Raw genomic sequence first — 23,129 nt, 5'->3', positions numbered from 1 at the left:
TTAACTATCTGTTGATTTTGCCATGTACAAATTGCATGTGCGCTAATTTGCAGCTAGAAGAAGAAAAAGAACCAAAGATTATGAAGGATGAAATGGTTGGGGAGACTCCTCCCAGAACTTTCAGCTGCGCTGTATGTTGCTCTATCATTGGCTGTAGGTCATCGCCGATGTTATTTTCAGTCCAGAACAGATTTCACTTGGCATTATTTTCATCCGTCAGCGATTCTCTCAGATTGCATCTTTGATAGTTCACACTGTTTGATGGTTACTTGCCTGAATGAGCACCGATTTGCCTATGATTTCAGGCATTTGTCTGCAATTTTTCAAAACCGGTCGGCAAGTCAAAATCAGGGTTAAAAATGTGCAGTCTAAACTCAGCATAAGTCTAATGCTGCATTCACATCAGCCGCGGAAGAGGCGTCAAGCGCAAGTGATTTCAGTGTTAATGCAATGTGAAGACGCGTTGATGCGTGTCTGGAGGTCTAACAGCGCGTATGAGGCATTTAGCATGGAGCGGGAGACAGGATTCCGCTTCAGTCGCGTGTCTAGTTCACCAATAGTTAACCAATCAGGAGCTTGCTCTAGTAATGACATCATTACAGGAAGCAAGCGGAGTCGCAGAAGCCCCCCCCACGGCGCAAATTTCCGCGTGAATGTCTCGATGACTAGAACTTCACGCGTGAATGAAGCAAGAAAAATGTTCAAGCAGCAAACTACACGTGTTAGACACGAATTTGACGCCTCAAACGCGGTTGGTGTGAACCCACAGTAAAGAATGCTGATCTGAATACACTAATACCCTTGAGAAGTTAGCAATAATATGGCAATTTATTTAGGGAATCTTCTATAGATCAAGCTGCCACACTTTTGGATGCATCGGACATCTTAAAAGAGGTAAACCAGGCATGCACTCTGGTGAAAACAGAGGTGGAGACATGCACTCTTAAACCTAGTGCAGAAGTTGAGGAAACGACACACAGCCCAGTTCAACATGATAAAGGTAAGAGAAAAAACATGTATTGTAGCCATCTTTTTTTAAGTAAGTATCTTTTTTTTGTAAGGTATGCTTGTATAAACTAGTTAAATGTTTAATATAACCAAGGCCTAGTTCTCGATTTAAACTCTGGGAAACCACCCCTAAAAGTATATATATTAAAATAAACCAGATTTGCTGTATGCCACTTTTCTTTCTTGCCTTGCTTTGTTTCTAAAAGAGAGAATATTTAAGTTTTAACACATGACCCTTCTTAAAAAACCCAGCTAAAGTTATTTTGTGTGGTTCGTAAAATTATCCTACATAAAGAATATAATTTTGCTCTTTAATATTGACTTCATAGAATCATGTCAAAGATTGAAATCAATGACTAAAATCAAACTGTATTGCTCCTAAACATAAATCAGATTAAACTTTAGCATGGATTTAACAGACTGGTGCAAAAATTCTCAGTACTTTTGAAGTGTCCGAGAAATATTGGAATTAAAGATTTGAAGGCGGTCTTGAAGCGGTTAACACAGTCTCACCCCATTTCGTCAATATTTGACGACACTTGACCATTCGTCATATGTTGACGTGAAGGGTATACCTTTCGCGTCATTTTTTGACGAACTGGGGACTTCAATACTATTACGTCCGTTGCATTCTCTTTCCTATTTTATTACCATTTGCGCGTCGGTTTAGGGTTAGATTACGCAAAATTAAACAGTGTACGCGAAATTAAACAGTGTACGCGAAATTAAACAGTTGTCACCTGGCGTTGGGGTTAGAAACAGTTGTCACCTGGCGTTGGGGTTAGAGTTAGGTTTGGGTAGGGATGTCATTATGTAAATCTAACCCTAAACCGACGCGCAAATGGTAATAAAATAGGAAAGAGAATGCAACGGACGTAATAGTATTGAAGTCCCCAGTTCGTCAAAAAATGACGCGAAAGGTATACCCTTCACGTCAACATATGACGAATGGTCAAGTGTCGTCAAATATTGACGAAATGGGGTGAGACTGGGTTGAAGCGGTGTGCAGAAACTCATTACAGGCTAAAATTCTTTGCTCTTGGAATCAATGAGACATGAATTTGAAGCGCTTTAGGTTGTTGGAGTTTGCTTTAAGATTAATGTAGTCAGTATAGTGAAATGCATTTATGAACTGGCCATCACCTGTCAAATAAACAACTTCACATGAGTCCAACCAATCTTAGATTTGTGGTGTGAGAAACTTGGTCATTACCACCCTGAGCTTCCATCTGATAGGAAAATTGCAGTTGGTTTTTGGATCTAAAAGACAAATCCATTATATACCAGCATCAAGTTAAAGCCATAAGTAAACTTTTTTATACAAAATCAGATTGCAGGTTTTCCTTATGACAATGCTACTGAACTCTATACAAAGTATTCAGGTAACTAACATTTTTCATAACAGTGTGTGCAAACTCTCAATTTTTAAACCACATTTTCTAACTGTTTTTGCAGTTGAGCCAAGCATCAAAGAAAGGTAAGCATCAATTTGCACTACCACTAAACTAGAGCCAATTAAGTGCTAGGTGCCCATTAAAAACCCACACCCTAGTAGAACAATAACCAAAAATACAAGTACACTTCATTTGCAAGGGATTTATTTGATTTCAAAGCAGAAAAGCAAACATTAAAATCAACAGCAAGACTTAGCTCTTGACTGAACTTGACATACTCTGGGATAACCTCTGGTTGCTTTGAGCAGGCTTAGGGACATGTTGAGAAGGGCCAGTCTGATAAAGCAGTTGTTTTGGATACTCAAGACCAGGTTGGGTGAATAAAGAATCAAAGCTTGATAGACCTGATTGAAGCTGGTATCTGGCCTCTGCTGACTGGAAGCTGGGCCGAGCCATAGACTGGTATTTGCCTGGTCCTGGTTGCTGGCCACTGGTCTGTGCCACAGACTGATAACTGGCTTGTGCTGGTTGCTGGCCACTGGGCTGGGCAACAGTCTGGTATCTGTCTGGTGTAAGTTGTTGGCTAATGAGCTGTGCAACAGACTGGTAACTGCCTGGTGCGGACTGGTAGACAGCTTGTGGTTTGCTGGGCCAGGCCATGGCCTGGAATTTCCCTGGTGCTGGCTGTTGGATGCTGGGCCGTGCCATAGGCTGGTAGTTGCCTGGTTGTAGGCCACCTGGTGTTGGTTGCTGGCTACCGAGCCAAGACACAGACTGATAAGCACTTGGTGCCGATTGCTGGATGCTGGGCTGTACCACAGACTGAAAGCTGCCTGGAACTAGTTGGCCACTAGGCTGGGCCACAGACTGGTATCTGGCCTGTGCTGACTGGTAGAACGTTTGCAATCTGCTGGGCTGTGCCACAGACTGGTAGCTGCCTGGGGCTGGTTGCAAGACAATGGGCTGGGCCAAAGACTGGTAGCTTGACTGGATTACCTTAGCTGGGGTATAAGAGCTGGGCTGTTCTTGCCCAGGCTGGGTTAGGTGTTGGTATGTGGGCCATGTCAGCTGCCTTAAAGGCTGGTATCCAGGCTGCAATACAGACTGTACATAACCAGATTGTCCTGGTTGGGCAAAAGACTGCAGACTGGACTCCTCAGGTCTACCTGAAGTGTCAGAGCTGGTTTGTGCAGGTTTGGATATAGATTGGAACCTTGATTGTAACTGTGCAGGCGCAAGCAGGAGGCTGGATGAGAATACAGATTGGGAAGGGGATTGATTAGCTTTGACTGGGGTCTGGTATCTAGTTTGCACCAGAGGGCCAGTTCTGCGCTCAGCCAGGGATGTAGCAGGCATAGATGGAGGCTGATATTGAGATGGTCCTGGTTGGGCCACAAACTGGTTACTGGGCTGTGCAACCTCCTGACAAGAATACAGTTTTGAACCAATCTGAAAGACTTGTCCTTGGGGCTGGTCAACAGACTGGTACCTGCCTGGTGTTGGTTGGACACTTGGCTGGCCCACAGATGGGTAGCTAGCTTGAGCTGGTTGTTGGCTGCTGGGCAGGGCAACTAAAGGATATCTGGCTTGTGCTGGTTGTTGGCCACTGGGCTGGGCCACAGGCTGGAGAGCAGCTTGGGCAGGTTGTTGGCTGCTGTGCTGGGCCACTAATGGATATCTGACTTGAGCTGCTTGCGGACCACTGGGCTGGGCCACTGACTGCAAAACTGCTTGTGCTGGTTGTTGGCCACTGGGCTGGGCCACAGGCTGGAGAGCAGCTTGAGCCAGTTGTTGGCTGCTGTGCTGGGCCACTATTGGATATCTGACTTGAGCTGCTTGTTGGCCACTGGGCTGGGCCACTGACTGCAAAACTGCTTGTACTGGTTGTTGGCCACTGGGCTGGGACACAGGCTGGAGAGCAGCTTGTGCTGGTTGTTGGCTGCTAGGCTGGGGGGCAGACTGGCCACTTGGGTAGCTGGGCTGTGATACAGACACATTTTTAACATGTAAAGGCTTAAAGAAAAAGCTGCCATGGGCTGGCCTAGTACCTAGCACCCTGGAACCAGTGTGCAAACTACTACCTCTCTGGGGCTGGCTACTGGCTTGGCTAGACTGCACAAGTTTCTGGCTGGTGGCTGACTGCTGGGCTGCGCTGCTTGACTGGAGAGCAGCTTGAGCTGGTTGTTGGCTGCTGGGCAGGGCAACTAAAGGATATCTGGCTTGTGCTGGTTGTTGGCCACTGGGCTGGGCCACAGGCTGGAGAGCAGCTTGGGCAGGTTGTTGGCTGCTGTGCTGGGCCACTAATGGATATCTGACTTGAGCTGCTTGCGGACCACTGGGCTGGGCCACTGACTGCAAAACTGCTTGTACTGGTTGTTGGCCACTGGGCTGGGACACAGGCTGGAGAGCAGCTTGTGCTGGTTGTTGGCTGCTGGGCAGGGCAACTAAAGGATATCTGGCTTGTGCTGGTTGTTGGCCACTGGGCTGGGCCACAGGCTGGAGAGCAGCTTGGGCAGGTTGTTGGCTGCTGTGCTGGGCCACTATTGGATATCTGACTTGAGCTGCTTGTTGGCCACTGGGCTGGGACACAGGCTGGAGAGCAGCTTGTGCTGGTTGTTGGCTGCTAGGCTGGGGGGCAGACTGGCCACTCGGGTAGCTGGGCTGTGATACAGACACATTTTTAACATGTAAAGGCTTAAAGAAAAAGCTGCCATGGGCTGGCCTAGTACCTGAAAACACCCCGGAACCCGTTTGCAAACGACTACCTCTCTGGGGCTGGCCACTGGCTTGGCTAGACTGCACAAGTTTCTGACTGGTTGATGGCTGATGGGCTGGACTGCTAGACTGTAGAGCAGCTTGGGCTGGTTGTTGGCTACTGGGCTGCAGAGCAGCTTGGGCTGGCTGCTGGCTGCTGGGCAGGGCAAATAATGGATATCTGGAGTGAGCTGCTTGCTGGCCACTAGGCTGGGACACAGGCTGTAGAGCAGCTTGGGCTGACTGTTGGAAACTGAGCTGGGCCACTAATGGATAGCTAGCTTGTGCTGGTTGTTGGCTACTGTGCTGAGCCACTAATAAATTGCTAGCTTGAGCTGGTTGTTGGGCACTGGGCTGGAGAGCAGCTTGGGCTGGATGCAGGCTGCTGGGCAGGGCAACTAATGGATATCTGGCTTGAGCTGCTTGCTGGCCACTAGGCTGGGACTGTGCTGGTTCTTGGCTGCTAGGCTGGGGGACAGATTGGCCACTTGGATAACTGGGCTGTGATACAGACACATTTTTAACATGTAAAGGCTTAAAGAAAAAGCTGCCATGGGCTGGCCTAGTACCTGAAAACACCCTGGAACCCGTTTGCAAACGACTACCTCTCTGGGGCTGGCTACTGGCTTGGCTAGACTGCACAAGTTTCTGGCAGGTTTCTGACTGCAGGGGTGGGCTACCGGACTGGGCCACAGGCTGAAGAGCAGCCTGGGCTGGTTGTTGGCTGCCGGGTTGGGGAAGTGACTGGAGAACAGCTTGGGCTGGATGGTCTGGTTGCTGGCTGCTGGGGTGTGCAATAAACTGATAGCTAGCTTGAGCTGGTCGAGGGTCACTGGGATGAGCCACAGACTGGAGAACAGCTTGGGCTGGATGGTCTGGTTGCTGGCTGCTGGGGTGTGCAATAAACTGATAGCTAGCTTGAGCTGGTTGCTGGTCACTGGGATGAGCCACAGACTGGAGAACAGCTTGAGCTGGTTGCTGGCTACTGGGCTGGAAAGCAGATTGGGCTGGTTGCTGGCTGCTGGGGTGGGCAACTAACATATAGCTAGCTTGAGCTGGTTGCTGGTCACTGGGATGAGCCACAGACTGAAGAACAGCTTGGGCTGATTGGTCTGGTTGCTGGCTGCTGGGATGTGCAATAAACTGATAGCCAGCTTGAGCTGGTTGAGGGTCACTAGGATGAGCCACAGACTGGAGAACAGCTTGGGCTGGATGGTCTGGTTGTTGGCTGCTGGGGTGTGCCCCTGCCTGGAGACCTGCTTGGGCTGACTGCTGGAAACTGAGCTGGGCCACTAATGGACTGCTAGCTTGAGCTGGTTGAGGGTCACTGGGATGAGCCACAGACTGAAGAACAGCCTGGGCTGGTTGTTGGCTGCCGGGTTGGGGAAGTGACTGGAGAACAGCTTGGGCTGGATGGTCTGGTTGCTGGCTGCTGGGGTGTGCAATAAACTGATAGCTAGCTTGAGCTGGTCGAGGGTCACTGGGATGAGCCACAGACTGGAGAACAGCTTGGGCTGGATGGTCTGGTTGCTGGCTGCTGGGGTGTGCAATAAACTGATAGCTAGCTTGAGCTGGTCGAGGGTCACTGGGATGAGCCACAGACTGGAGAACAGCTTGGGCTGGATGGTCTGGTTGCTGGCTGCTGGGGTGTGCAATAAACTGATAGCTAGCTTGAGCTGGTTGAGGGTCACTGGGATGAGCCACAGACTGGAGAACAGCTTGAGCTGGTTGCTGGCTACTGGGCTGGAAAGCAGATTGGGCTGGTTGCTGGATGCTGGGGTGTGCAATGAACTGATAGCTAGCTTGAGCTGGTTGATGGTCACTGGGATGAGCCACAGACTGGAGAACAGCTTGAGCTGGTTGCTGGCTGCTGGGGTGTACAATGAACGGATAGCTAGCTTGAGCTGGTTGATGGTCACTGGGATGAGCCACAGACTGTGGAACAGCTTGGGCTGGTTGGTCTGGTTGCTGGCTGCTGGGGTGTGCAATGAACTGATAGCTAGCTTGATGGTCACTGGGATGAGCCACAGGCTTGGCCTCATAGCCAACTTGTGCACTGATGGGCTGGGATAGAGCGCCAACACTGGCTTGTGCTAGTTGTTGGCTGCTAGGCTGTTGGACAGACTGGCCTCTCGAGTAGCTGAGCCGTGATACAGACATATTTTTAAAATGTAAAGGCTTAAAGAAAGTGCTACCATGGGATGGCTTAATACCTGAGAACAGCCTGGAACCAGTTTGCAAACGACTGCCTTTTGGGGGCTGGCCCTGGCTAGATGGCACAAGTTGCTGGTTGGAAGGAAAAACCATAGTGTTATTGCGGGCCTGCATAAGGGCTAGATAAGAGAGCTGTTGTGGCTTAAGAGCAGATTCGTTGCGGCGCTGTAATGACATCACAAAGGAACGCACAGGATCAGAGCCTTGAACAGTAGAAGACTGACTTGAGCCATAGCCTGAGACACCTGCATTAGGCACAGCACCATAAACAAAACCACTGCCAGCAGAAGAAGCCTGAGAGCCTTGTAGACCTCTAGTATCAGCATTTGAACCATTTGTGACTTGGCCAGATCCTGAGGAACCAGTTTGAGGAAGGAAACTTCTAGCACTATATGCATCTTTAATGTTGTACACAAAATTGTTGGTCCTTAGGGGCTTGGTCAAGTCTCCAGAGGCAAGGTCAGGAGTATAATATCCAGGATATCCACCATTGCCAACAGAGCTATATCCAGGAACTTTAAAAAGAAAAAAAACATTAACATGAAAATAAACTAATAGTGCCTCTAATAGATAAGCTTGGATAAACACTTACCATTTCCAATACTTGCACAAACAGAAAGACTTATTAGCCAGAAAGCCAAAAAACAGCTGCAAAAAAATTGAACACATTAAACAAATGTGATCAGAACTCACCAAAAAAACGTAACATTTTTAACTAGCTTACCTTAACATCATTATGGTATTGTCAGTTTTTAGCCAACGCTACATTACCCAGCACCACACTGCTTCAGCACACAAAAACAAAGCAAGAGAAAAAGCTGCCCAAGCACATGTTTGTGTTACTGAATTTGTATTTTATAGTGCATGTAATTACCAGTCACAAATAGTTAAATGATCACCTCTTTACAACAATCAGTTGTCATGGTAACCATAATTAAGTTCAGGTGTCACTCTAATTTGTTTGGTGCCATTTATTTTTATAACTTGGGATATAAGATCAACAGTTAGATTTTGACAACTGCATGCTGTTTGCATTTCTCAAAATTCATATTTTGTCCATTTAAATTCTAATGTTTAAAAAAATAGAGCAAAGTGCATTGGTAATGTTGGTTTATTAGCCTTCTGGCCTCATTGGTGAACTGTTGGTCAGGCTGTTGCCCAGTTTAGTTCAGATATGTTGTGGGGAAACACATGCCATTAGAAAACCTGTCTGGACTATTCCTGTGAGCTTTCCTGTGATGAGAGTTGTGTTTAATTTGAGAACCTCTCTAGCTTCTCCTACCACTGAATTCTGCTGAATAGATGTTTCCACAAAAGAGGTGTCAATTCTGCAGCAGACTGGACCCATCAATAATCTTTTCCACTAATGAAGTGTGTGTCAGCATTCTTTACACTTATCTGGTACACTTCTAGGAAATATTTAACTCAAGGTCTGATTTGGGGGACTAAAGAGATGAATCAGTGGTTAATTTTTGCTAGTAAATAAAGGCATTATTAAAAAAGTTATAATTAATGGTTTTATGCATTTATTTAGTTCAGTAGAGAGATGACATGAAAGTGTTGGATGGAGAAATAGGGCAGTGGCCGTGAGCGCACTGGCACTATATGCCGGCATGCTAACCACAGGGCTATCAGCGCTGACATAAAGACCTGTTTAGCATTTTCTTCAGTCATAAAAATTAGTTTTACTGGAGAGCTGATATTGTGCTGGGAAATTTTGGTTTTTGCATTTTGGTAGAAAAAAGTTGTTAAACTTAAATGTGCACAATTTGATATACAGTAGCCTACACACATGGCATGAATACAATATAAATATCTTAACATAATTACAGTAGTTGATTCACATATGCAGCTCAGCAGTATCCATTCTAGGATTTCGCATGATGACGAAATTTACGTCACGTGAATGCAACTGCTGCTCTCGTAACATACATTGGTCTACATAGACAACATGGAGGGTGTACTGTATTTACATTGCAGTTTGTTCACATGTTGTATCTCCTCTTTTGAGAGTTGACTTGGTGGAAAATGGACAGGTCTGTGCTGCCTATAGCATAGTTTTGTCTGTGTTTGGTGTGCCAAAGAAACAAACAGCAAAGGATGGCTCTGTAGCACTATTGTCTGTATGCTCAGAATAGCCAGGGGCAGAAACAGATGAACATAACCCATGTAAAGCAGTCCCCCCACCTTAACCAGGTATCTGTACTGTAGTCAGAATGAATTGCACAGACCTCACAGCTGTCTGTCCTGCATTCACTCTTTCTTTAGCAATCAGAAGCTCAACTGATTCATGTGCAAGAATTAAAAATATACTGTATCACATGTGTAGAGATCATGTTAAATGCATGCTTCCCAGAACGATTATTAATCAAATTCACATAAATCAACTCCTGCTGTGTTGAATGTACATTCATTGAAACATAAAAAAAACCACTGTTCTCTCACAGTAATATTTGACCAGATTTCCATTTCATTTTTATTCTAATAAGTTCTGCATGAAACACTGTACCACTCATAGTCAAACACAAGTAGTTTTTGTTATACTCAGTATGTGGGGCTAATGGCATCTAAACTCCTCCCACCCACATCTCTAAGTCTAAAGAATGCTGATCTGAATACATTTATACCCTTGAGAAGTCAGCAATAATATGGCTCTGCATTTAGGGAATCGTCTATAGATCAAGCTGCCACAAACTTGGATGCATCAGAGAGCATAAAAGAGGAAGACCAGGCATGCATTCGGGTAAAGACAGAGAGGCAGACGTGCACTTTTAAACCTAGTGCAGAAGTTGAGGAAAATATACCCAGCCCAGTCCAACATGATAAAGGTAAGAGGCAAAACGTTAATGTATTGTATTTATGTTTTTTTTAGTAACACTAAGGGGCGGTTTCCCAGAGACTAAATTGCATGTATGAGCTGTCTTCATTATATCGGTTCTAAACATATAGCGGTGCCATTGATTTGTTTGTCTCAAGATGCACACCCGTATTGTTTTTGTAAGGTATGTGTGTAAAACACCTTGTGTGTCCTAATATAACTAAGGCCTAGTCCTGGATTAATTTAAACCCTGCCCTGGAAACCACCCCTGAAAGAATATGTATTAAAATACATCAGATGTGCTGTATGCCACTTTTTTATGCTTGCTTGTCTTGCTTGCTGTGTTGTTTCTAAATGATAGACTGTGTTAAGGTTTTAACAATATATGACCCTTCCTATAAAACCTATCTAAAGTCATTTTTGTGGTTGGTTAAATCATCCTACATAATGTAAAGGACATTCTGTGAGAATGTAACCTTGATATCTTTAATATGAACGGTGTAAGATTGAAATCAATGAGGTTTAATCCTCTTAATCTTAAATCAAATAATGAAACTTTGAAAATGTCTGTCAGGGAAGTATTGGAATAAATTAAAGATGTTATGAACACGGTCTTGCAGCTGTGTGCAGTAGTTACAGGAGAAAAATGATTTGCTATTGGAATCAGTGAGACATCAATGGGATAATAAGAGCTTTATTGCTTTTAGGTTGTTGGAGTTTGCTCTTTTTAAGATTTATTGATAAATTAGTCAGTGCCATTTAAAGGCAGCATGCACAATGTTTGAAAAACGCTTTGGAAAAGGGAGTCGGGCCGACTACCAAAACACACTAGTAGCCAATCAGCAATAAGGGGCGTGTCTACTAACCAACATCCTTGCCGGGGTTGCGTATGTGTGGGGCGAGTCTATCAAAAGAAGGTCCAGATTCTATTGGGTGTTTGTTAGGTGATTTTAATGGCTTTCAAACATTGTGCACTTCGCCTTTAACACAAAAAATGATGCATTTATGACCTAGCCATCACCTGTCAGATAAACAACTTCTCATGAGAACAAACCAAGTCTCTCAGATTTGTGGTGTGAGAAGATAGTGGCTGCACCACACTGATCCTCCATCTGATAGGAAAAGCAATTGCGGTTGGTTTTCGGACATGTTGACGGATTGTCAGATATAGTCACTTCCTTTCGTTCCTGCATTTGAAGGCCTGTTTAGCCTTACTTAGGCTATTTCCAACACACAGATTATAATTTTGAAGTCATTTAAAAAAAAAAAAATCAATGTGAAAACACAACAGTCTGAGATTTTAGGGTAAAGCCGAGTTAATCACAGAGGAGCTGCTTTTTAATAGCATAAAGCTTGCAAAATGTAAACATGTTTGTCTCTTAGTTTTAATTTGCACTGAGGTTTGTCGTTTGATTGCGTTCCTTTTGTTTTTCCGGGTTTTTTGATTTGTTTTTATTATTAAAATATAAGGTATATATTCATGTTTAAAAAAAAAATTGGAACTACATGTGACTAACTGCCAAATTTGTAACAAAATACATAAAAGTGAAAAAAATTTGTGACCCATCCTGCACAATCAAGGCTAAGTCTCATATTTAACCTCCTAAGACTTGGGATTTGGTTTGTCTTTTTTAGATTTCTGCCAGCTATTTTGGGGTTATGAAGAATCAATAAATATAACAACCAAATATTTTTCTTAGAACATGAAGCAGTTTATTTGCCTATGTTTGTGTACAACATGTTCCAGTTACACAGAATTACGTATTATGGTGCAAAACAACAAAAAAATGTCTTAGGAGGTTAAAGGCAGGGTCTATGATCTCTGAAAGCCAATAGGTGTCTTTGAGCTCATGCGGCGCTGCGCAGACCGATCGACGAGGTTTTCCGCTTGCAGTCGAGGGAGGACCTGAAGACAGAGTCGTCAAGCCGGACACCTACTGCTTGCCGTAGTGACGTGTGCGCCGTGTTTCCTTTTTTTTAAAATCGCGAATGAAGTGAATTAGATGGTGAATTTGATAAAACCAAACCTTTTAATAAAAAGTTGCAACCAGAAATATTTTATATTGAATATTTTAAATGCTGCTTATACTGTATATAAGAAAATAACAAGAAATAAGCCTTCAATAATAAAATACCAATAGAGTTTGGTATTTTTATTTTATTACACAACACAATATAACATATTTATGCATATTAACGTGTTTTAACGGTTATAAAAACATGAATTTATAATGTTTATTAGTGGAACTGAAGGTTGGATTAAACTTGAAACGCACGTGATCATTGTCATCAGTAAGGCGACCAATCACAAAGAGCTGTGTCATCATCAGAACTATGTGCAGCCGCTCTGGGGAGGCTGCACTGGCTGAGCTAGCCGGTTACTCTCGAGACGCTCTCGCGGTAATTTAAAACAATATGTCGCAGTCACATGCCTTCAGCGCCAGCTCAAGTCGTACAAAATTACTAACCGGCATGCATTGCTTCAAGTCAGCCGCCAATCGGTCTGCGCAGCACCGCATGAAGTCGAGCACCTAATGTTGAGAACAGCTTGAAATCGCCTAAACAAACATAAATCCGTCCCAATGATGATAGATCCGCCCCAAACATACGTAACCCAGGCAACGATGTCATTTAGTAAACACGCACCTTACTGCTGATTGGCTACAAGCGTGTTTTGGTACACAGCCCGACTCTCTTTTCAAAAGCGTTTTTCAGATATCGTGCACTCCACCTTTAAGTTATGAGATTAGGATCATCAAAGTGTTTTCAATCTTTGACATGGCCTTTATTGGTTAATGAACCATAATAAATGGTTAATATTAAATATATCAAGGTTATTTTCCACAGAAGGTTCTTTACATTATGTAGGATGATTTAATAAACAGTAAATAAAAAAATTGACATTAGCTGGGTTTTCAAAGGCAGAGTCACATTTTTGAAGTCGGTCACATTTATCTGTATTGCTTCACGGGAGTGCCGCAGGTCCATAAAACTTGATAGGCAGCACCCACTTTTTATACAATAGCAAACAAACTGCAGACACCCATACTCACAGCTAGTTCCTCTGATATACATTTTTTCACTATCGTTTTTTTTATATTTATTTTGCTTTAAAGACAAGATTGAGTTGGAACATCAGACAGCTAGTCCAGAGGTGATCTATGATGATGTCCCCTGTGAAGATATATCTCCAGAAGGTCAGCCATGCGCTTGTACGAGTTTATGTCCCAGATAGTGTCCGTTTTGAGTGCATCATGCAGTTTCGTACTTGCACGTTATCATATACCGACCTGTTTGCTTTGTGTGTCAGTTGACTTGATCTATGAGGACGTTCAGCAGGAGGAAGGTCAGCACGGGCCCAATAATGGCTGGAGCTCCAGTGAATTTGAAAGCTATGATGAGCAGTCTGACTCTGAGAGGGCCACTACCCGCAGTAAGGTGTGTGTTAAAGACCAACTACAATTTCTTAATGGCAAACATCTGATTTATGTTCAGACACATTGATACATTTCTCATAATGATAAACCACAAGGTCTTTAAAAAGACATAAACCCTCCAAGGTTGCAGGCTGATGATTGGGTGATTTATGTGAGATGCTGAATTTTCTTTGATGTTTCAAACCGAGCACAAGAGGGCAGTGTTTGATAGCGCATGACAATCCTTTAGAAAACTGACACACTTTTTCCACTGCTCTATATTGCTGCCAATTTGAATTCAGTGTGCAATGCGTTATCTGCCCTTACACGTTCATGAGGTCACACTGGTATAGAAAACACTTTGCCCAGGCTGCAGTCCCCCAGAAACCAATTTCCCATGGCCAGACTCACCTTTACCTCTGCTGAATTAGGCTCCGTAAGATTCCAACAGCCAGACGTTTCCGATAAGCAAGAATTAAATTGCTAAGTCTAATGGCAAAGTGATTGGTGCTCAGTTCAACCAGTCCTTCCCGCAGCTATTTTAGTGGAGCTATAATTGGAAATTAATGTTTGTCTTTCTAAAGCGTGTTAAAAAAGAAACAAGACAAAACAAAGAGAAAGTAATAGACAGACGAGCAGTAATCGACTTTGCAACAGTATGAAGTAATTGAGTTTGCGGATGTGTCCGAAACCAAAAGCAGCTGTTTTGCTGACATAAAGGACAGCGTTTCAAAATGAAGGCCTTTAAGGAAACTGCCTTCAGACAGGCTTGCAAAACACCATGACAAATTCAAGGGAGCTTTTGAGATAGCTAAGCAAATATTTAATGACTGCAATGCCTGTTTTTTTAGTAGTAGCTGTGGCGCTTCCCTGCCCTGTGAGATGGCATTTTTAATCCTGTAGGTGAGATTTGCCGCCTTGGTTGGAAGAATAAAGATGCTGTGCAAACAATGGATTTAGATGTGCCTTGATGCCTTCCTACCTTTGTATAATGCCTACAAAGGTAGCATTATCAGGTTTTAGACACAGTCTGTGGGTTTAAAAATGAAGGTGAGGTTAGCACACTGTAAAAAATTATTTGCTGCTTTAAATTTTTTTGTTGAATTAACTCAGATTTACAAGTCATGTGAACTTAAAGGAGAACTGGGGAGAAAGTAACTCTGGACAAAAGTAACAACGCAGTTTTCTCCAAATCTTGATTACATTTGTATTCCAAACTATGACAGCATGTTTAGCCCTTGACCGAGCTGACAAATATCATGTTATTTCGTCACTGTTTTGCACATGTACGGTAGGTCCAGCTGTTTTCAACCATGACACAAAAAGCGGTAATTTTTTTCTTATAATGCCTTGTGTTTCTCGTTTCACGTGTTACAATACTGATCAATCTACAGGTTATTTAGTGAAGTTACACATCCTGAAGTTTGCCTTCTCAGCAGTGATGCGGGGGTTGATCCAAAATGAGCGGGTGTCTGCGGTCACTCGCGGTTATCCCCGCGGTTAAGAGTCATGCAAAAATATTTTTTATGATATTTGGGTCACTGTCAGTGGGGTCGTTTGAAATAAAGATGCCAATTAACTATTTTAAACAATTACTACTTTTGAAAAATGCGGGCTATGAAGTGGGTCAGGTACAGTTTTTTGCGGTCTGAGTTGCGGGCGAGTAAGTTGAAAACATCGATCGGGTGCGGGTTGTTTATACATTGACTCGCACATCACTACTTCAAAATAAAAGTAAATCAGGTTTAAATGTCAGGAGTTCCTGTCAGGAAGAAAGTAACACCTGTACTTTTGTCCCGCTGCTAAAACTATTGCATTATGTTGAAAAAGTATATTATTCTAATTTGATTTAATTTAATTTTTATACTGTTGTAAAAATGAACATTTTAAAATGAACAAAAGGAAAAATAATTTTCAACAATTTAAGTTTGTACTGTTGCGTTGCTTTTTAAACATTTGATGGGTAGCACTGTTGCCTCACAGCAAGACTATCCCTGGTTCGAGCCCCGGCTAGGGCAGGTGGCCCTTCTGTATGGAGTTTCTGCATGTTCTCCCTGTGGGTTTACTCCAGGTACTCTGGTTTACTCCCACAGGCCAAAAACAAGCAAGATAGGCAAATTGGAGATACCAAATGATCCCTCCCCCAACCTGTGTATGGATCAACTTGTCTGAATAAAACTTGTGTATGGTTTAACTTGTTCTCGCCATGAATATAGCCATAGATGCTGGAATGGCATTAAGAAATAAAGGAAGAAGAAGAAGAAAACATTTTGAACTGAAAACATGAAACTGAAATTTAAATGAAAATGTAATTTCATTATTTTTTGCAAAGATAAATGACAAAATATGTTTGCAGTTACATATTAACAAGGTCATGTATATTTCCTAAGAAAATGTGTAACACAAAGATCTGTCTTGTTATTTTGTGTTACTTTTGACCCACCTGTGTGTTGCTTTCGTCCCAGCTAACAATTAGCAACTTATGTTCAAAGTGAAATTATACTGTCTAAGTTGTTTTACATTTGTTTAAAATTATTGACCACAGTAAAAATATCTCGGTCTAAAACATTATCTTTTAAAACTATGTTTTTGGTACTTTTGCCTCTGCTCTCCTCTACCGTTATTTATCTTGCCAAGAGATGAGTTTCTACAACTTATAACATCAAGTTGTCTTCTTTCAACTACATTTTATTGTATAAGTTATAACAGTTCTTCTCTTGTCAAGATAAATAACAGTAAATTAAAATGACTTGAAAATCTGAGTTGATTCAACTAAAAAGATGTAAGTGCGTGCAATTGTTATGGTACAGAGGCTGTCAGAATCTTGTATTTCTCTGGGTGTGACATTGCCAGCTCCCTAGTTCAGTAGTTATTGCCAAAAGTCTTCCATTTCTGAAGCTGTCCCATTGTCTAATTGTTCCAGTTCATTCCCTTCCTGAAAATGACCCCAATTAACCTCTATAAACCAGTGAGAATTGGTAGGCATGCTTTTCATCTACAGTGGGTACGGAAAGTATTCAGACACCTTTAAATGTTTCACTCTTTTTTTCATTGCAGCCATTTGCTAAAATCTAAAAAGTTCATTTTATTTCTCATTAATGTACACGCAGCACCCCATCTTGACAGAAAAAACAGACATGTAGAAATATTAGCAAATTTATTAAAAAAGAAAAACTGAAATATCACATGGTCATAAGTATTCAGACCCTTTGCCGTAACACTCATATTTAACTCACATGCTGTCCATTTCTTCTGATCCTCCTTGATATGGTTCTACTCCTTCATCGGAGTGTTTAAATAAACTAATTGGACTTGATAAGGAAAGGTACACACCTGTCTATTTAAGACCTTACAGCTCACAGTGCATGTCAGAGCAAATAAGAATCATGAAGGAACTGCCCAAGGAGCTCAGACACAGAATTGTGGCAAGACCCGGATCTGGCCAAGGTTAGAAAAGAATTTCTGCAGCACTCAAGGTTCCTAAGAGCACAGTGGCCTCCATAATCCTTAAATGGAAGATGTTTAGGAAGGCCAGAACTCTTTCTAGACCTGGCAGTCCAGTCAAATTGAGCATTCGTGGGAGAAAAGCATTAGTGAGAGAGGTAAAGATGAGATCCAGAGATGCAGTAGGGAGATGAGAGAAAGTTCCAGAAAGTCAACTATCACTGCAGCCCTCCACCAGTCGGCACTTTTGTGGGAGTGGCCCGATGGAAGCCTCTCCTCAGTGCAAGACATATAAAAAGCCAGCATAGAGTTTCATGTGTTTTTTGGCTAAATCTATGTGGGGTTTCATATTTCATAGCAAATGGCTGCAATGAAACAAAGAGTGAAAAATTTAAAGGGGTCTGAATACTTTCCGTACCCATTTTATTCAAAAAATATTTTTATTTAATTGTTTTGTTTAATTTATTTAAAGTTTTATGATGAATTTTTTTTATATGTTGGCACATTTGTACTGTACAGTAATTTAAAACATTTAAACATAGACCTTCAGATTAAAACATTTTTTAGAGTTTCTAAATGGTACTCTATAAACTAATGTCATTTTAACCCTGTAGCTGTATATGAAAAAATCAGCATTGCAGGGTGTTATTTCTCTTGCTAGTGTTCAAGTTTGTGTTCACAGTTAATTCATGACATGAGGAACTAGTGAGCGAGACACACCGTCTGTCCACCCCATGCTTTGAATTATAACCCCCCCAGTGCCTTGCATATGCCCTTAAAATGCCTGCTGAATTTACCATGCACTCATCCTTTTATTCTCCTCATGCTTACTCCTCCATTCCTCCCTCTCCTCCATCACATTACCATGTTATTGCCCATCGCCTATGTTGTTGCCGTGACGATATTCCTAGTTCTCTCCTGATGTGCGGCGACTGAGAGAACGTTACACCAGGACCAAAAAGGAGCTAGCCATGAGACTGGGGGGCAGACATCAGGTATACTCATACACATTGAGGAAATATGGGTGATTCTCACGAAATCCAGATTTAGAAGGTGTCCAGCATCAGAATTTTTAAAAGCCCTTGAAGCTTATTTTTTTTGCACATATAAGATTAAAGGGACACAAGGCAGCATTTTTATGTTAATAAATCATCTTCGTAAGTCGGTATATGGTTAAATGACTCATTACATGACGAATGAAGACTCTCTCGCCCGCCCCTACCGTCTGTAGGAAGAATACCCCACTTGCAAGTTCGCTGTATCCGACCCGGTGTCCTTCAGTCTTGTAAAGTCTCAGATGTAGAAAGCATTTACTCCCAGACACTAGGGGGAGCTAGTAGAGAAATAATACTCAGACTTGCCTTGTGTGCCTTTAAGGTCTGAACTTACTATAACCAGTATTTTTAGAGGATTTAAAAAAATATTTCCTATAGAATTATTTAATTTTTTTTAGATTATCATTATCAAAAATTATTATTACTGCAACATGATATTACATTAAATATATGCATTTACAAAATCATGTTTCGGGAATGAGAACTAAAAAGTTGTCTAGGTACTATGACAAACAAAATTTCAACTTTTATCTGGAGAGAAAAATAAGAAATGCTTACCTGGTAGCCATCTTGAGTGTCACAGTCAATTATGTCCCTTCCAACTATTTTTTTTTTTTTTTTGAAATGTTAGTTCCTTGAGGGCTTAAACAACGATGGAAAATTGTTGCGGAGGATGAGAAAATTGGTCTTGGAATTTCTTATTATTGTGTCTACATTTACCAATGATCACCAAATACCACATGTTTCTTTACTGTAAATGTTTATAGTATAACATGCACTGAAGCTTTTTATTTTTTAGATTTTTTAATTATAAATATTTCAATGTCAAAGAACCCAAATCCAGTCATGGACACATTGCAGTAATGAAAATTTCCTCCTTAAATGTGAAAAAAAAATGTATGATGTAATTTGAAATCATGTGCAAAATAGTACATGAAGAGATGTTTGTGACTGTATGCTTCTTATTTTGATACACTTACTGTGCATTTACTTTTTTTATCAAAATGTTTTATGACACCTCATAAGTCTAATTTCGCGAGAATCACCCATATGGGTTTCAGAGGGTTTTCTAGTTCAGAGATACGATTGGGGCGATTCAAAGTCAACTGGGCTCTGGGTTACACTCAGGCTAACCAGTCTACTCACTTTTCTTTCTTACTTTACCCTGCTGGAAAGACCAGGTTAGACCAGCATGATTTCCGTGCTGGTTTAGAGTGTTTTACGCTGGTCTGTTGTTGATTTAGATGGTGGATCAGCTTAGTCATGCAAAATTTAGCTGGTGAAGCTGGCACATCAACTTGAATTTTCAATGCTAAACAAATATATAAAATTATATAAAACATACAAATTTTTATTTGTTCTACATGTATGCAGTTTGTGTGTATGTTGTTTTTATAAATTATGTAATATTTAGTAAAAATCTGGTTTTGATGAGCATGCAAATACAAAATGTGCTTGGTCTTTCAGCAGGGTAGGGGACTATTAACAGATGATGTGATATTGCATTCATTTTATCAACTTCTTACAACATGAGCATCCCACTTTTAAGACTGTGTGTCAAGTTAAAGTGAGATCTTTTAGATGAGCATTGTCGCATATTTTGCTGCACAAAGTGTTTATAACTTTTTCTCTATACTTCCTTTTACTTTCTGAAAGACTTTTTTATGTCCCATGGTTCAATCATAATAATCCTAACAGTTTGAAACAATTTTCCTTTTTGTTATGTAAAGGTCACATTAATTTTATTTAAAGTCTTGAAGACTTGACCATTTTATGTGAAGTGCTCACTAAGCCTTAGCTATTGAATTGACTTGAATTGCACTCATCTCTACCACAGAATGACTGTTACAGTTTTTCTCAGTTGCTTTGGAGCATTTCTCAAATCATTTTATAAATTTGCAAGGTAAAGTGCACATCATCATGGATTTCCTGCAAAAGTGTGTAACTACTCAAAATCCTATACGTTCACACTGCCGCCAATGAAAGCCTTAAAAAAACGTATTGACTGCCCTTACGGCAATGCTATAAACAGATTAATGGACACTTTGTGATTGAATGCATTCTCTGAAATTCTCTCAAGCAGAGGACTTTTATTGGTTTTCGCCTTCCGCTTGGTTGCTGCTGAAATGCGTCTTAATAATGTCGAAATTAAATTAAAATTAAATACTGTAATTTGTTTGGTTATATTGTGGTATTTTTTTTACAAATGAAGTATCTGTGAGCTTCATTATTTAAAAAAAATCATTAATTCATTGCCCTCATAATCTTTAATCAAAAATTATGCAAATCTCCTCCCTCCTCCTATGTTCTCGCTTTACTTCCCCTCATATGCTATGGCAGGTAGGTGGGGTCCAGGAAAAGATTGCACAGATTAGCAATTAGCAACATGACCCAACCTCAAATGATCTAATGAATTCTCGATCGACGAATTCAAGCCCAGCCCTACCTTTAATTCATTTCAGAAGCCGTTTCACTCGGAAATACATCACCACAGGGAAAATAAGACAATCGCTACTTCCGTTTCATGGCAACTTTATCATAAAATTGACCTGATTTCAGATATAATCATCAAAGTGGCCGGAAGTCATTTATTTTCAATAAGAGCCTCTGGCGAGCTCCAGCAAGCACCGGCATGGCACGTCTTGGTTGGTGTGAGTGTCGAGGAGAGTTAAAATCAGGTCAACTTTATGGTAATGAGCTATGACTCAGTTCATCATAGGTGGAAACCAATAGAAGTCTTTCGCTTGAGAGGATTCAATGCATTCAATTGTTATTGCGACCACTAAATCTTTTTCTATAGCGTCGTTGGCAGGGCTGTAAACGTACAGTCGCACTGTCCAAGACCTGCCACGCCGGTGCTCGCAGGAGCTTGCCACCGGCTCTCAATGAAAATGAATGATTTCCGGCCACTTTGACGAGGATAGTTGAAATCAGGTCAACTTTATAGTAATGAGCTATGATGCGGTTCACTGGCTGCGATGTGAACGTCTCTCAAAAGCACATTTTTATGTCAGTGAACATGTCAGTGCCATCAAAATGGAAGTCATTGTGTCATTGTTCAGTCAGTCAAAATGTTTAGCCATGTTGTCAATATGACAAAAATACACAATTACAGGTGTTATTATTATTTGATGTGAACTTTATGGCTACAATTTTGATAATAATGATAAACATGGCTGCACCTTTTCAATTTGAACAGTATGAAGTTACTCACTCATTCGTGTAGCCTGTGAAAGTTAGCATTGCCAGAGATTCGACAAAAATTCACATTTACATTTTGACTTTTTCAGTCAAAAAGTTATTGTGGTATTGAATAAATCATGTTTTACAGTATAAATACAAAATGACAGAAGCCGGGAGAGGTTGTTCTGTAATTGTTATATTTATTTTTGCATGCTTGTTTTCTCGTGATCACGACTTAAATTCTCATCATCTTGAGATAACAAAAGTTATTTTCGTGTGATCTCGACATAACAAAAGTTGTATTTTTGTTATGTGATTAAAGCTTAGGTGTACTCGATAGAACATGTTGTTTTGTTTGTTGACAGCAAAAGCATATTTTTCTTAATTAACATGGATGAACAAATAAGATTTTACTTGGATCAGGGATTTGTCAATAAATGACAATTTGATAGTGGTGAATTTAGGGGCCGTTTTTAAAGTTACTCCGTAATATACACATTTCTACTTTTAAAAGCATTTAAATGGAATGGCTTATAGTCAGCAAACAGTAACAAAACCAATGTGTTCATATGGTTTTCAGCTATAATGCACACTTTTGTTTTTTTGATTTTTGTTATTTATTTAAATAAACAATTAAATACTATTAAAGATAGAAATGTGTACATTATCACTTTAGAGATGGTCCCTAAATTCACGAACATCAACCATCCAACTTTATTTACTAATAGGCTTTCTGCCCAGCTGCACTACTTCGTGAACTTCAGCCAGCTCCTTGTTTCCTGTCTGCCATTATTGGACAAACTGATTGATCCAGGTGTGCCTGACCTCAGTAGTCGCAAACAAACTGATTAATCCAGGTGTGCCTGACCTCAGTAGTCGCAACAACAATAATCAGACACACCTGGATTAATCAGTTTGTCCAATAATGGCAGACAGGAAACAAGGAGCTGGCTGAAGTTAAGGAAGTAGTGCAGCTGGGCATAAAGCCTATTAAAGGGATAGTTCGGCCAAAAATGATATTAAACCCATGATTTACTCACCCCCAAGCTGTCTGAGATGCTTATGTCCATCTTTTTTCAGACAAACACATTTTCAGATATTTTAGAAAATGTTTTAGGTCTTTCAGTTAATTAAATGTGAAGTTATGGGGTCCCCGTCCTTCAAGTCCAAAATATTGTGCATCCATCCTTCATAAAATAAATCCAAACGGCTCCATATTTAAAACTTTATAATGAAAATAACTATCTTCCGGTAGGGTCGCCATCTTAGACTCCTCTGTATTCTGTAGAGAGTATCAGCATAGTGTACGCACTTTTCTTAGTGACGTATGACAAATTCGGAGGGCAGTGGCACAGAGCAGCAGCAGAGTAACCTCCGTAAGCTCCGTAAAGCTCTCATCTTGAATGCGGACGCGACTAAGATAGTTGATTAACTGAAAGATCTAAAACATTTTCTAAAATAACTGAAAATGTGTTTGTCTAAAAAAGGATGAACATATGCATCTTGGACGGCTTTGGGGTGAGTAAATCATGGTTTTAATATCTTTTTTGGCCGAACTATCCCTTTAAGTCTATAACGGCGAAGACCCCAACTCATATGCATCAGCAGTCCACTTCAAAATATACAAAATATTATGGACAGGAAATTACATTATGACATTTGGATTATCACAACAAAACTAGAAAGGTTCACTGTATATGTTAAAAAACCTCACAATTTTCTCCTGATCCTGATGTCCAACGCTGTTAGGCAGAGTCTCATCCACATCACAACAGATATCTATGCTCGCAATTTAGCAAATATTAACAGAATGTCTTATACAGTCACCTAACACTTCACACAT

At 41.2% G+C, this 23,129-nt stretch overlaps 2 protein-coding genes across 7 annotated transcripts in view; one reads left to right on the top strand and one right to left on the bottom strand.

Annotated features, from left to right (window-relative positions):
• Positions 1-23,129, top strand: part of arhgef10la (Rho guanine nucleotide exchange factor (GEF) 10-like a) — a 172,205-nt gene that overhangs the window by 14,543 nt on the left and 134,533 nt on the right. The window contains exons 4-9 of one of the 6 annotated variants that reach the window (XM_065241157.1): positions 837-1,000; positions 2,464-2,485; positions 10,035-10,198; positions 13,305-13,385; positions 13,499-13,626; positions 17,960-18,043. In XM_065241157.1, the coding sequence (XP_065097229.1) occupies positions 837-1,000; positions 2,464-2,485; positions 10,035-10,198; positions 13,305-13,385; positions 13,499-13,626; positions 17,960-18,043 (643 nt within the window). Of the gene's footprint in view, positions 1-836; positions 1,001-2,463; positions 2,486-10,034; positions 10,199-13,304; positions 13,386-13,498; positions 13,627-17,959; positions 18,044-23,129 lie in introns of those variants that run through there. The other 5 variants (XM_073811799.1, XM_073811801.1, XM_073811800.1 and 2 more) reach the window with 5 other exon arrangements.
• LOC141280728 (uncharacterized) lies at positions 2,590-9,135 on the bottom strand. The gene is made up of 3 exons (XM_073811798.1): positions 8,095-9,135; positions 7,963-8,018; positions 2,590-7,885 (listed from the first exon to the last, which is right to left on the bottom strand). The coding sequence occupies exons 1-3, from the start codon at positions 8,103-8,105 to the stop codon at positions 2,655-2,657; spliced, it is 5,298 nt and encodes a 1,765-aa protein (XP_073667899.1). The 5' UTR covers positions 8,106-9,135; the 3' UTR covers positions 2,590-2,654.

The sequence above is a fragment of the Paramisgurnus dabryanus genome, chromosome 14, assembly GCF_030506205.2.
Source record: "Paramisgurnus dabryanus chromosome 14, PD_genome_1.1, whole genome shotgun sequence".
NCBI classification, from domain to species: domain Eukaryota; kingdom Metazoa; phylum Chordata; class Actinopteri; order Cypriniformes; family Cobitidae; genus Paramisgurnus; species Paramisgurnus dabryanus.
This window is presented reverse-complemented; position numbering and strand designations above follow the sequence as displayed.

What these genes read in the sequence shown, in the direction of transcription:
- LOC141280728 (XM_073811798.1), bottom strand. An exon ending in TTGTGCAAGTATTGGAAATG is followed by an intron (nt 7,886 to 7,962) that starts GTAAGTGTTTAT and finishes TTCTTTTTAAAG; the next exon opens with TTCCTGGATATAGCTCTGTT.